Source organism: Xyrauchen texanus, chromosome 42 (genome assembly GCF_025860055.1).
Source record: "Xyrauchen texanus isolate HMW12.3.18 chromosome 42, RBS_HiC_50CHRs, whole genome shotgun sequence".
In the NCBI taxonomy this organism is placed as follows: Eukaryota; Metazoa; Chordata; class Actinopteri; order Cypriniformes; family Catostomidae; genus Xyrauchen; species Xyrauchen texanus.
This window is the reverse complement of record NC_068317.1, coordinates 18,860,490-18,875,408: the sequence shown is the minus strand read 5'-3', so window position 1 is coordinate 18,875,408 and position 14,919 is coordinate 18,860,490. Positions and strand designations below refer to the sequence as shown.

Sequence of the window (14,919 nt, the reverse complement as noted above, 5' to 3'; positions counted from 1 at the left end):
TAAACAAATATGATCATTTATACCACAGCACTTCTGAATGCTGGATTCTGATTTGTTGAAAAATTTATCAAGGTGTTGATTAATTTATCAAAATCTTCTTTAAAAGAAACTGCACTGCTGTGGAGTAGTTTCAGGTTTATTGACCATATTGCACATCCATATCAATCAGCCATTCAGCTGATGTTTTTTTTATATACAAATATAAACAAAAGTGTAAAAGCTAGATACAGCGCAATACATATAATACAGCGTAAATGCCTCAAGATGCACTTTTGAAAGTTGAAGTTCTTTTTAAGCTGACATGGTGTCTAAACAAAAAGCAAACTCCTGCACTAGATGCTGGAAAAAACAGACAGAACGAGTTCACTGTGGTGCAACGAATATAAAAGAACCTGTTTGTGTGCTAAAAAAAAGCAAGATTTACATTTAGGCAGATGCTTTTATACAAAGCATCTTACAATGCATTTAAGATACGTTTGATTATTTTTTGTTTACTCTGGGAATCGAACCTGATAGTGGCATTGCTAGCCCCATGCTCTTCCAGTTGAGCTACAGGGATCCAGCATGATGAAGCGCAATGAATATAACACAACGCAGGTGTTAAAAAGTGCCAGTTGTTTTTAGCCTGAAATCTTAAAAAACATGGCACTCCTGCACAAGACGCTGAAAAAACTGTGAGATGCTGGGCTACGGTATAAGACATCCATCTAGCACATTTACAATTGAAAAACAGCACAGATGGACGCCAAACCATGTTTGAAGTGAATGGCCCCTTTCTACAACTGCTTTTTTAAGTTACAAGCTCTAAATGCTTTCGAATTAGTAACGGTGGCTTGGATAACTCAAATTAGTAACAACGGCTTAGCCTGTTTCTAAGCAAGAAGTTTAAAGCATGGTGTAAGGAACAAAACCTGAAGAAATTATTGAAATAAGAAATGGCATAAGTGTAATAATTTACTCCAATAAATGATCAACTATTATTCAATCATACATGAATGAATATCCAGTTTACAGTATGTTATGGCCACATTACCACCTTGGACTAAAAAAAATATCTTAGCCTATTTTCAAGATGTATCCACTTCAATTTAATAACAAATTTCCATCTAATTGAATTGAATAGTCTTGAAGGAAATGTAATTAATGAAACTTGCATTTTGTAAGATTTGTACATTTTATTTTGACAATTCAATTAGATGGAAATGTGTTATTCAATTGAAATGGATACATCTTAAAAATAGGCTAAAATATTTTTTTGAGTGTGGGTATGCATTCATTTTCAATAATTTAATGATTTGTCATCAATTATTCCTTACTTACAGGAATAGTTCACTCAAATTGTATAATTCTCTTATGCTGTCTCAAACTCGTATGACTTTCTTTCTTCGGCAGGACACAAAGAAAGATGCTTTAATGGACATATGTTAAATAAAGGTATGACAGAGTGAACTATTCTTTTAAAACTACAGAATGTCAGTCACCCTATTCTCTAAACTATTTCATGGGTCATGCTGTAGTTTCTGATCTTGTTGACTAACGAGTGTAAGTTCTTTTCTTTCACCTCTTTCTTTCCCCAAAGCCATCAACAACCCAACTCACAGAAAACCTCACTGTCAGGGTGCGTTACATAAAGTCAAATCTCAAAACCCACATTGTCCACACAATCACTGGCATTGTAATCCTTGGCCGACAGCCCCATGCCCAGTCACACGTTATGAAGGGGGAAGTCTGGAAGATAAATTAGTTTCGAACTGCAATCGACTGCAATGCTTATTTGATGGGTCACATGTTTGCCTTTTTATTTGAAAAATGCAATGGGGGCAGAACATGTCTGCATATTGGATATAGTTTGTTGTTAGTTATAAAGCACACGAGAAAGTATTTCTGCTCTAATCAGACATCTGAATATGAATAATAGGCGACTTAATCTTGTGATATTGTCAAACGGCTGCTATTAAACAAAGTAGGTCTAATTAAAGGCATTGATGCAGAAAGCAGACAGTGCTGGCATAGTCTAAAGAGCACACAGCTGAGATAGAGGGCGGAAGGAGAGGTTGGGACAAAAGCATCAAGTTTAATTAGGTCTTGAGATTTAAGATTTAAAAGTTTCAGTCATTTACATCAAAGACACAGGCAAGATGAAGAACAGAGGTTTGTAGGTGGGTGACGGCACAACTCATTCTTTGACGTCAAGATAACTACGTAAATAGAAGAACTACAGATGAAGAAGTCGGATGCAGTTAGATGGATGAGCCAAGTGTGTGTGTGTGTGTGTGTGTGTGTGTGTGTGTGTGTGTGTGTGTGTGTGTGTGTGTGTGTGTGTGTGTGTGTGTGTTTAGTGTTTGAGGGACCATATGTTCCTGTAAGGACAGTATATCCTCAAAAAAACATGGGGCAAATTTTGTAGGCCAGGGATCACTAGGGGAGCCTCAGCTAACATCCAAAGGGGTCACATAAAAATTATATTACAAATAAGTAATAATCTAAATGTACAACATGTAAAGTGACATACTTCTTACTGTCTTAGTGTAACTAGTTGGTTTTTACTGAAGAACATACAGTTCTTGAATCTTCTGGAGTCTCAAAATTAACCACTAAAATGTATTTTAGTCTAGAAACACTCTTATTTTCAGTGTATAAAATGCTAACTTTGACCATTGCCTTGGACAATGTTGGGCATTGGAGTCAAAAAGGATTAAAACCCACTGTCTTTGTTTTTATATATCACATGTACAAATGACAAAAGTTTAGGATTAGGATTACACAGTGTCCAATTTTCCAGGGGCTGAAAGTGAAAATGCAGTACAACGAAACACAATATTTGCCTTTCATAATATACAGTATTTGATGTTTAATATACTGTTATTTTGGACCAATGAGATTTACTGAGAGCAGGCCTACCTAGCCACAGAAATAGCAACCAAGTGACCGACAAAATGATGTGCCGTTAGTACAAAAGATTGTTGCTTCATAGTGTCAAACCTGCACAATAAAATACTGTATTCAGAATATTATTGTAAAATTAATGCAGGCTTAATCATTTTCTGACATAACACAACAAACTACTGTAAAATATATAGGCTATATATAAATAATATCACACTGCTTTGTGGGCTGATGCAATTGTGTTTAAGAACACAATACATTGCATTAAGATGCATGGAATATATCAGTTTAATTTAGTGCTTGAAAATCACCACTATTTGGTGCAATTAAAAGTGACGCAATCTTATTGTTCTAAATAATGAGGAAAGAATGCATGCAACGACAGGATTACTTTTATCTCTCGTGAACTTTTGGTGGGACTTGTCAACCAAGCATGCACAGATATAAACACAGCATCCAAAACTCAACAATGGTGACAATTAACGAACGTTGCAGGTTATAAATGTAATAATTGAGATCCTACAACAACACTGCTGAATTCAAGTAAATCAATGGCCTTGTTCACTGCAAAGTCACAGTATATAGTTGTATTTTAATTGTAATAAATTGTAGAAACTACTGTAAAATATTCTGCGAACGTCATGCAACTAGAAGCCAACAATTTACTGTAAACTCACTAACATTTTTACAGTGTGGCTAGTAAACGGCTAGTTAGTGTACTAGTTAGTCATTATAATTAGCTTAATTTATCAACAATAAAAATAGGTGTGCATACAATGAAAGCGTGTTTGTGTATACCTCCCAGCCCTCAATATGAGACTGCCACTCTTCCAGCACCTCCAGTTTTTCCATCTGTCTTTTAGCCTCATTGATACTGGAGCAGACAGCTTTCATCACCTGCAGTGACTCCTGCACCAGAGAGAAGTCCTTGTGTTTCTTTGGGGTTCTTTTCAGCAGCTCCTAGAGATTCACCCAAAACACAAAGATTATGCAATACATTTCATGGTTTCCACAATTAAAAAGTGGTATAATTAGTGTTATATAATACACTCCTACATTGAACCAGCATATTTATGAAGTAAAAGTAACTTTTAACCAAAACTTGACACTGACTAATGGAAACAACAACAAAAATACTATGCCAACTCCATTTTTGCAGGTTTTTCTAGGTTTAAATTGTGTTTTTAGATTTGCACAACATGCTTAATAACCTCTCTTCATGACGGGGTCTGCTGAGGAAGATGCTAATCTCTAACCCAAGTGTAAACACAAGGTTTCTGCCTTATCAGTTTAAGGCTGCCACTCACATTTAAATTTGTAAGACATCTGAGCAACCACAGATGCCTATCTCTGGTATTTTGCAAGAGGGGCTGTGGCGAAGGGCTCCGGCTGTGAGAAGCTCAGTGAATATTCCAGAACTTATGGTGTAATTTCTTGAACTAGTGATTGTGGGTGTTTGTTTTTCTTATTTTTTCGGTTCAAGAGCAACCACGAAACATTAGCAATGAGTTTGGCAAAAGATGAAACTCAGATTTTCAAAAATGGCTCGTAAAGATTGTTGTTGATTTTCCAACAAAATCTACAATGCAGTTTGTAACACACTCTGACATTACACCAAAAGTAGTGTTAGTGTTTTATTGATTTGTAAATGAACCTTAAGGGTGGCAATGTCAAAGATGGAAAAAGGGGTCATAGAAGGGCGAATGAGACAAAATGAAGCAAGTTTCATTACAGTTTCAAGCATTGTTCTATGTATGTTGTTTCATACAGTGCTTTCGGAAAATGGAAAATATGTCCATCAAAATCTCAGATTCTCTTGAATCTTGTGTAAACGAACGCAAATGAAGGGATTGATGGAGTTTAGTATTACAAGCATGTAAAGTGTGTAGATCTACGTAGAGTCGAAAGAGTGTCCTGTAAAATCTCTCTCCTAAAGACCAGTTTAAACCAGCTGAGGCCAACAAGCCACCTTAAGCTGGTTTGAGCTGGGGGGTTTTCCCAGCAGGGTGTGTTCTTTTTAAATTAAAGAACTTTTATTTCCAATCATAACTGGATGCCATTAGCTGAATTAAACATGCAAAATGATTACATCTTGTGACAACGTTGAAATGTTCATTGTTGCATAATGCAGACTGTATCGTACTGTTCTGTTTAGCAAGCAGGACACTAATATTCCACTCTAGAAATACACTGTAAAATGTACTCACTCTCAGTAGTAAAGGGTATTTGCAGATCCTCTGGATGGGTGCAACCAGATAACCTTCCAAAGGAACCTCTGTGTTCTTCCGGCCGCCCAGCAACATGCAGTTCTTATGAGGTAAACAAGCACACAAAGTCATAAAAGAAAATCAATTTAAAAAGACAGTTTGCTATCTTAACTAACGCTTCTTAATGGTGGGCTACATTGGGAATCTCACAAGGCTGACACAATGGCATGAAGCCCAACCCAAGGTCATGGCCATAAAATTGCCATTAAATCAAATTAAATTAGGGTCATATGGCTACCCCAGCATGACTTACAAAGCAGTAAATCAAAGAGTACCCGCAATCCCACCATATAGATTGCCAACATTATCCTTTTCTGTCAAGTACATCAGTGATTGTGTTTCTAATTTTGTCTTAATGTCTTCATTTATCTTAATTTATGAAGCATAGAATGCATTCAGAAAAAGCTTAAATAGGTTTTTGATAAAATGCAAGATGATGTTGATGTGTAGACAAACAACATAAAGCTTTAGAAATGAAAGAGGGCAGCTTGTTTTACTATATATAGCAAAAAAAAAACATTCTGAGACCACTAAAATTGCTTTAAAGGGATAGTTCACCCAAAAATTGAAAGTTTCTCATTATTTACTCACCCTTACAGATGGTGTATGACTTGCTTTCTTCACTCTGTATGCCTTTCTTTCTTCAGCAGGACACAAACAAAGATTTTTACGAAAACAATTCAGCTCTTTAGGTCCTCACAATACAAGTGAATGGGTACTAAAATTCTGAAGTTCCAAAAGCACATAAATGCAGCATAAAAGTAATCCATATGATTCTAGTGTTTAAATCCATGTCTTCAGAAGCGATATGATGTGGGTGAGAAACAGATAAATATTTAAGTACTTTTTTACTGTCAGAGTCCCCTTTCAATTTCACATTCTTTTTTGTTTTTTTACGATTCACATGTAAGTGAATGGTGATCAGACCTTTGTAGCTCCAAAAATCACATAAAGGAAACTGAGAAGCAATACATAACAGACTCCAGTGGTTAAATCCATATCTTCAGAAGCGATATTATAGGTGTGGGTTAGAAACAGATTAATATTTAAGTCCTTTATTTACTCTAAATATCCACTTTTACATCTGAAAGTCACATGTGGTGCCTGTTTAGTTTCACTTTCGCATCTGAAACTGAAAGTTAAAGTGGAGATTTAGAGTACAAAATGACTAAAATATTGTTCTGTTTCTCTCCCACAACTATTATATATCACTTCTGAAGATTTTGATATAAACACAGTAGTCATTTGGATTGCGTTTAAGTTTCCTTGTGATTTTTGGAGCTACAAAGTTCTGATGATCACCATTCACTTGCATTATGAGGACCTACAGAGCTGAGATTTCATTATTCTTAATAAAATTCTTAATTTGTTCAGCAGAAGAAAGAAAATCATTCACATCTGAGATGGCATGAGGGTGAAAAATGATAAGAGAATTTTCCTTTTTGGGTGAACTATCCCTTTAATGACAGCACTCAAGACATGTTTCAAAGACCATCTTGTGATGTTACTGAATGCTTGGCTTTTTCTGTCTTTTGTACAAAGGAGTTAACATATTCAGTGTCACAAATGTGCTTACATTTGATTACAGGCCTACAAATAGAACAAAATCTTAAATATTTCTTCTTCGTTTTAGGTCATTTTACTTTTCTTTCTTTAAATTTTTCAAACTCCCAAAACTGTTTAAAGGTTTACATACACAAAAATAGCAGATTTTCAATGTGAAATTAGACTTTTGGACCCTACTGTAAGTATGTGCATTACTGTGTATAAACCGTAATGTAACAGAGGGGTCAGAGCTTGCTTTCATTGCATTACAATGAGAATTGAAGGGCATTGACGGCACGGGTAGAGGAAATTAATTTGTGTAGTTCAAGGAGCTCCAATTTTTCAGTGGAGTTTATAAGATATAGAATTACACACGTGCCACTGGGCCCTCAGTGTAAGATCTGACCTTGGCACGAACCAGCCCATTAATGAAGGGGTTCATCCCTAATATAACAAGCTCACAGTCCAGGGACAGAAATGGAAAATATGTCCATCAAAATCTCAGATTCTCTTAAATCTTGTGTAAACGAACGCAAATGAAGGGATTGATGGAGTTTAGTATTACGAGCATGTCAAGTGTGTAGATCTACGTAGAGTCGAAAGAGTGTCCTGCAAAATCACTCTCCCAAAGACCAGTTTAAACCAGCTGAGACCAACAAGCCACCTTAAGCTGGTTTGAGCTGGGGGGTTTCCAGCAGGTTGTGTATGCATAGAACTTTTATTATGACCTCTAGTGGGATCTGAGAGATGTTCAGGTTTTGGATTTTGTAGTGTTTGATAGAGGCAGCGACAAGAATCTTACCAGCATAAGTGTGCGTACTGTCCTGATCTTATTGAGCTCCAACAGAAGCCTCTGAGCTTTCTCGTGGTTCCCACAGTACTCGTCATAAATCTGAAACCTTCCTCTCTGAGGAGATACACAGACACAAAGACAGCGAATCACATACAGAAGGCCAGCTCTGGCAAGCTCTTTTGAAGCTGCCTATGAGATTTCACTCCTCATGCCCCTCAGAAACCAGCCATCTTTGAGGTTTTGCCCAGATGCAGATGGAAGGCTGTCGGATCGAATGCTAGTGCAACAAAGTACTGCCTCCAACCCAAAATGACAGCAAAATGTTCTTACTCAAAGACTCCTGTCGACTTCAAAACTCTCACAAACTAAAATAAAAAAACACCTTTTAGACTCACAAACACATGCCATAAGTCCCTTCCACAGGAATAGGAAGGTAGAGGTTATATCTTACTCCTACTTTTAGTGGAAATATAGAGTTTTGTTATATAATCTTTAAAAATCGAATAATCTATAGTACTAGAACTGACCTCTGACTGTGATTATGGATGGTCAATCATTCAAGGTGAGTGAGAAAATTAAGCTGTTGGCCCTGTGGGTTAAATTGTATGAGGGGTCATTCTTTATGGCGAGTGAAGACGCCTCTAATGAGGTCCTTGCTCATGGTCATAAAGGTTTGTAAGCATTGCATGCTACATTGAGTTTTAAATTATAGTGGATCTTAACAGTAGTAGTGCATGCTACTATTACGGGCCATTCATCCTGCGCTGATGGAAGTCTATCATAGAATAACAATGTGGTTTAATGTTACAATTAAGCCTTAAAATATTCTGTACCAGCTAAAAATGAATAGCTGCACATCATCAAACATTTTTTAAATGCTTACTGTGCATGTTACAGTAGAAAGAGGATGACAGAGAAAACCATGTAATGTAAGACACTCATAAAATACATTTTGATCACTGTGAGCTATTAGACCAGAATGGACAATGGAGCTAATGGAAATGCATTAGATCATTTCAATCTGGACTATTTAGTTATAATTAAATCAAGGGCTGTCAATCAATTCAAAATAATAATGAAATTAATTTCAAGATATATTGATTTCTTTATCAACTTAATTGCAAATAATAACATAAAAATAAATAATAATTTGCATATCCCTGCATTCTTTGCTAAATATAATTGTTAATTTTACAGTCCAATAAAAATCATATAATTCAATAATAAGCTCCTTTGAAAAAAAAATATTTAGAAGAACCCTTTATTTTTTCACACATATGCAGTGAAATTCTATTTTTTTTTCACATATCCAAGCTAAGCTAGGGTCAGAGCAAAGGGTCAGCCATGCCCCTAGAGCAGACAGGGTCAAGGGTGTTGCTCAAAGGCCCAACAGTGGCATCTTGGCGGTGCTGGGGCTTGAACCCCTGACCTTCTGGTCAGAAAAGAAGAGCCGTAACTGCAGAGTCCAAACTGCCCCTAGTGTATTTATAGAGGAGTGTATGTGTCTAATACAGATAGAGAAAAACAGCATGATATAGAGATCGAAATTGGACAAAAGACTCACAAAGTGCAGGAAGCAGCCGCCCACTTCATGATACGGGTTGGGGTCGGGCTGCAGCAGCTCCTCCACCATGGACAGGAAGTCCCTGTGCACTGACAGGATCTCTTCCAGGTTAGAAAACAGCACCTGATGGGAGGACACGTGGATACACTGACATACTGACTGAAAGACATTGTCTGATCACGGAAAACCAACGATGCAAATACTGAGGAGAAATTAAAAAAAACTCTCCAGCTCAGAAACTCCACAACATACAGTATATGTGGGCAGGCCAGCTGTGTGTTATACAATACAGTGCTGATATTTAATAACCATGGCCTCTGTGTGACCCTGGGCCAGCGAGTATCTTGCACGCCATTTCCTCAAACACGGATGTTCAGACATGTTATAAAACATGTGCTTGTTTACATGACAGAGACAGCAAGTACTCCGATACCCCCAGATATTTGCACTACAGCACTGAAAATGCAATGGGTTTACTGTCATGCAGCTACATTGTAAATATACTGTATTTATAGCTGTTCCCTGCATCCATGCTGCTTTTCCTTAAAGTTCATACAAAAATTATAATTCTCTCATCATTTATTCATCCATATGTCATTTCAAACTTGTATGACTTTCTTTCTTCTGCAGAACACAAACAAAGATATTCTAATGGAGATATGATGTAAATATTATACCAATAATTGGTGACAGAATTTTCAAGCTCCTAAAAGGACATAAAGGCAACATAAGGTCAGCCATTGATGATGAAGCGATCAAATCGGTTTTGGTTGAGAACAAACCAAAATGTAAGAGCTGAAACGTATTCAACACAAGTATGTAAACGCAGACACATCTTGCAACGCAGGCTCGATTTCACGCATCATGACATGGTGCAACTAGTTGTTGCATTCTCAACGCTGCCGCAGGGGGGCCTAAAGTGAGATTAGTGTGAACTGTCTGCTTCTATGGTGAGTTTTCTTTTTCAACTCAACTATTGTCATGGCAGAGCAAAAGCTGGAAGAGAATATTGTTGAGCAAGTAAATAAAATTCAATATATATTTATAGCAACTTACCAGAATATTAAACATCCTGTTTAATGGCACAGACGTTTGAGAGTGAATTTGAATTGTGGTAGCAAAAAGGATGTAGAATTGCAAATCGAATTGGATTATTACAACATACTTAGTCGAACCAACAAGCACATCGGCGAGTTGGACTAATGCACTTATTTCAGTTCAAATTGGCCAATAAAAATGTTTATGTGGTTCAGTCCCATTTACCCTCTTTCCAGCATACACTTGGTCATGAATGATATGGTTGCATTGTTTGGCTCTTGGTTTTATTCACATTGTTGCTCATCTCATTGGATGAGTTTGTTTCTCTAATAAAATGACCCATTTGTTGATTGTTAACTTTGTCATGTTTTATGTAGGCTACCAAATGTCAAGGTCTGTGTGTGCCATTTTAAAATACTTGTTTTCTCATAAGTGTTCATGTGATGAGTACAAATTTGATATTATTAGTTTAAGACACCAAGCACATCACTCGCCATAAAATATATGTTAATAGAAACATACATGAGATGCTCAGAACATTGAACAGTTAAAGACCATATAAATGAGGAAAACAATTGTCATAATAGGACTAGGTTGACGAGTTTAAAGAATATTCTGTGTTCAATACAAGGTAAACTCACTCAACAGCATTTGTGGCATAATATTAATTACCACACACTCTCACTCTCTCTCTCTCTCTCTCTCTCTCTCTCTCTCTCTCTATATATATATATATATATATATATAAAATGTATATAATCTAAATTATATATGCTAATATGTAAAGTCATGGCAAGTTAACTTATTTCTTTAAGCTTTACACATACATAACTTTTTACAATATTAATAATCAATAATAATATAATACAAATGTAACAATATTTAAACTGCTACCTTTAGAAATTTGTATTTAATTTATATCTCTATGTTTAATATATTTACATGGTAGAAGAACACTTCTTTCTACATATTAAGGAATAAATAGGCATACTTGGTAAAACATTTTTAAAAAATAATGTAATTTTTTGTCACACAATGTGCCTTGGACTAATGAAATTGTGTAGTGTGACTGTGTTGAATTTCTTTGAATTTCAGTAAATTCCACTTCCTATCATTCCAAGTCAAATTCTACTTCAAGATCTTGTGGGGTGTGACCAAATCAATACAAATTCCAACTCATGAATTGAAAGGGATTTAATTCTGAAATTCTGAATTTTACACAACACTGCTGAACTCACATACTTTCATAGAGTATGTTTTGGCCTTTTTCACTGTTCATCTTGCCATTGCATCTAGGCACAATCATGATTTCAAGCTTGATTACACTTCCTATTACTTGATGCATGTACAGAGTGCTAGATGGCACTAAGAAGGAAGTGTAATCAAGCTTGAAATCAACAATTGCCAAGGACACTGATGTCAAACTTTATAGTGAAAAAGAAGTTACATTTTGGTGTGTTCTCACCCTAAACCAATCAGATTGCTTTAAGGATTAAACCACAATTATGGATTAAATTTGTGCTGCATTTATGTTCTTTTTGAAGCTTGAAATTTTGATCACCATTTACTTGCATTGTCTGGACAAACATATCTTTGTAAAAAAAAAAAAAAAGTCCTACTAGTCTGAGATGACATAAGGGTGAGTAAATGATGGGAGAATTATAATTTTTGATAATTGAAAATGGCATCAGCTACCCACCCTTATATCATTCCAAACCATGATTTTCTTTCTTCCATGGAACACCAAAGGAGATGTTGGCATCAAAAGACACCAGTTTTATGGACCACTTTTATAGTGTTTTTTTGGAAAGTTTTGGAACATGACAGTCAAAGTTCCCATTTACATCGGTCTGCGGGAGAGGGAGGGCGCTAAATCTTGTATATCATAATATCATAATTGTCTCTAACACCTGTCTCTCCCTCCTCTGATGCTCTGGCACGGCTTTTAAGTCTCTCTCCACCATCACTATAATGAGAGACAGGTGTTAGAGACAATTATAAGCCAGGTGAAGAGCCTTACCACTCTCCCTCTCCCGCAGAATGATGCATGACCACGCCCCCCCCCATGGACCTTCTTCTTAATTTCTCATTTTGTGTTCCACGGAAGAAAGAAACACATATGGATTTGGAATGACATGAGGGTGAGTAAATTACAACAAAATGTTTATGTCCCAAAGATATCTCTGTTTGTACTTTATATAATTTGTATAACAATACTTGAATGCCCCTGTCAAACCAGTTAAGTGTCCAAAACTCACCTTGACAGTCTCCTCAGTGATATTCTTATCGATTTTAGACACAGCATACTGATTGAGGCGATGAAGGAGTACCTGTTATAGACACAGGAAAGAGGGCAATGGAAATAGTCAACAAAGCAACCAAACTGTCTTTCTCAAGTGCATGCTCATCTGTCTGCAAGGACTAACCTGAAAATCCAATTGCAGAAAGCTGATGAAGGGGCCCTGTATGACCAATAGTTCAGAAAAGTGCAGAGAACTGAAGCAAACACTTACGAAACGTAATCATTGTTGGAGAAAACCGATAGCTCCTCCAGATCAGGGACAACAACACATGCATAACATTTTTTATTTATAACCATCCCAGAATAAAGGAAAAGGGGAGATGTCACAATACTGTGGGTCTGACAAAACACGACTATAGAGAATAAAACAACAGGATGGAAGATGGAATACATTTGCCAAGAGACAAGAGAATTTCTGTGACTTGAAGAGTCACATTATATGAAGGTAGACCACTCAGAAATCGTTGGTTTATTTAAAGAAAAAATTTTGCTAAATACACACACACACAGGGTGCCTGTTGAAACATAGCCTAAAACAAAATCTTGATTCATTTAATTCATTGATTTATTTTTAAAGATCAATCACTAAAATCAGTATGATCACTAATATCCCAGTAATGAAATATACTAGATTGTAATTCTTCATTCGGTACAAGTATCTTCTGTACATTTGAGGGAAACGAATTAAAAACAATTAATTTACAGATCTTTGAAAGAAAGAAGCAGTTGTTACTGATATTGGAAACTATTTTGAGGGGTTGTCACTGTCTATAAACAACATAGACACAATTGCACTTTGCCATACAGTGAGGTAAGGTAGTCGAGCTGAACTTATGAGGAGATGTGAAGGTATTTTAAATGGAAAGATATTTGAAAAATAACTGAAAAATAAAAGATAAGAAATACAGTCTTATTCTTTCCTTTCCAATTGTACAAATTTGTATTAATGTCATAAACTTTAATAATTTCAAAGTATCATTTCTAATACATATATCTAGTATGTTCCTGACATTAAAAACAGCTTTTGGATTGAATGGGACTCAATGGAATTATTATAACTGACATTTCAGCTGACAAATAAACACCTCAGATCAGGCACAGGCCACATGGCGCATTTACCAAGTGAAAAGGTAAGAAAACAATTTAAAACAAACATTTGTGTGTACTACCCTTTATCAAAAGCTTTAGGCCAAATCAATGTCTTAGATCATCTCTATTAAAAGGGCAGATTTTTAATAGAACTAAAAACAGTAAACCCACCTTTTGTCAGCATTCATCCAATTTATTTTCTGATACTAATTCAATTCTCAGTGTTTTTCAAAACAATAATACAGAGGAGTTCCAGCATCAGTAGTGGGTGAGCTCACGAGCTGCACAAAAATAACTCTTTAGCTGAACTTGATTCAATCATGGACTGTTTGAAATTAGTTTCCTTATCTTAAAATTACCATGTAAACTTATTTCAAATACTTTGTGTAGAGGGAACCTATTGAATAGGGTAAACCCAACAAACTTAAGTAACTCAAATTAATCTATTTTCTTCATGTACTAGCTAGTGACAGTGAATGTTAGTATGCTAAATTCTTGCTGGTGTAAAGTCTACAGAGTAGTGATGTTTTGTTTGTAACCAGATCAGCCTTTTCAAACTAATGTTTTAAGTGAATGAATGGTTCTTGATCACCTCCATACACTGACAAATATTTCTCATTCACTGACGTCTTTCTCTTTCGAAGCCAATGAGCTGTAATTTGAAGCATGGGACTGCTTTGGTGGCTTTTCATGCCTGTAAAGACTGACTATATCACGAGCCAATTGCATTCAAGTGCGGGCTGTGAAGAAGCATATCACTGGCTCTACCCGCAGAACGAATATGCCCCTTTACTAAACTAGTCGAGTCGGTCATTTGAGTCTGAATGAGATCATGGGCGAACTGAATGTACTGGTAAACTCTTTCACAAATGAAATGAATGACTCAGTCATCTCATTTGTGAATGAAGATCTGCTGAATCAAGGTATGCACAAAACATAATCCAAAATGTATGAATGTGTAAAAATTACTTAAGACGTACAGTTAACATGACATGAATTGCGGATGGAAATGTTGTGCTTTGGTAAAGATGTTATTATTCTTTTTGGTAAAATTGACTTGGTAAAAATTAAGCCCAGCATTTGACAAAATATAGGGAAAATAAGACCTGCCATTTGTGGTGAAAATGGTTACGGTGTTTAAATTCTATTTTTAAAGTGTCTTCAAACATTTGTAAACATGCAAATTCCATTTGTGTTGCTTTGTCCAGCTTTTACCAACTGACATCAGTGTGAGCCAATAGCATTCGAGAGGGGGCTGTGAGGAAGAATATCATTGGTTTGACCCACTGAATGAATACAACCCTTCACTGAACCAGTCGGTCATGTTGTTCATGAATTAACTGAATGAACTGGTAAACTCGTTCATGACCGTATTTAATGAATCAGCCATCTTGTTCATGAACGACCTGTTGATCGGCTGAATGAAAGGAGCTCC

The 14,919-nt window shown here is 36.1% G+C and overlaps 1 protein-coding gene across 1 annotated transcript in view; it reads right to left on the bottom strand.

Moving 5' to 3' along the window:
• Positions 1-14,919, bottom strand: part of LOC127635208 (phosphatidylinositol 3,4,5-trisphosphate-dependent Rac exchanger 2 protein-like) — a 155,810-nt gene that overhangs the window by 112,178 nt on the left and 28,713 nt on the right. Inside the window, exons 2-6 of the mRNA XM_052115078.1 lie at positions 12,352-12,423; positions 9,056-9,178; positions 7,501-7,605; positions 5,094-5,195; positions 3,685-3,846 (exon numbers count right to left, since the gene is read on the bottom strand). Coding sequence (XP_051971038.1) covers positions 3,685-3,846; positions 5,094-5,195; positions 7,501-7,605; positions 9,056-9,178; positions 12,352-12,423 — 564 coding nt within the window. The remainder of the gene's footprint in view (positions 1-3,684; positions 3,847-5,093; positions 5,196-7,500; positions 7,606-9,055; positions 9,179-12,351; positions 12,424-14,919) is intronic.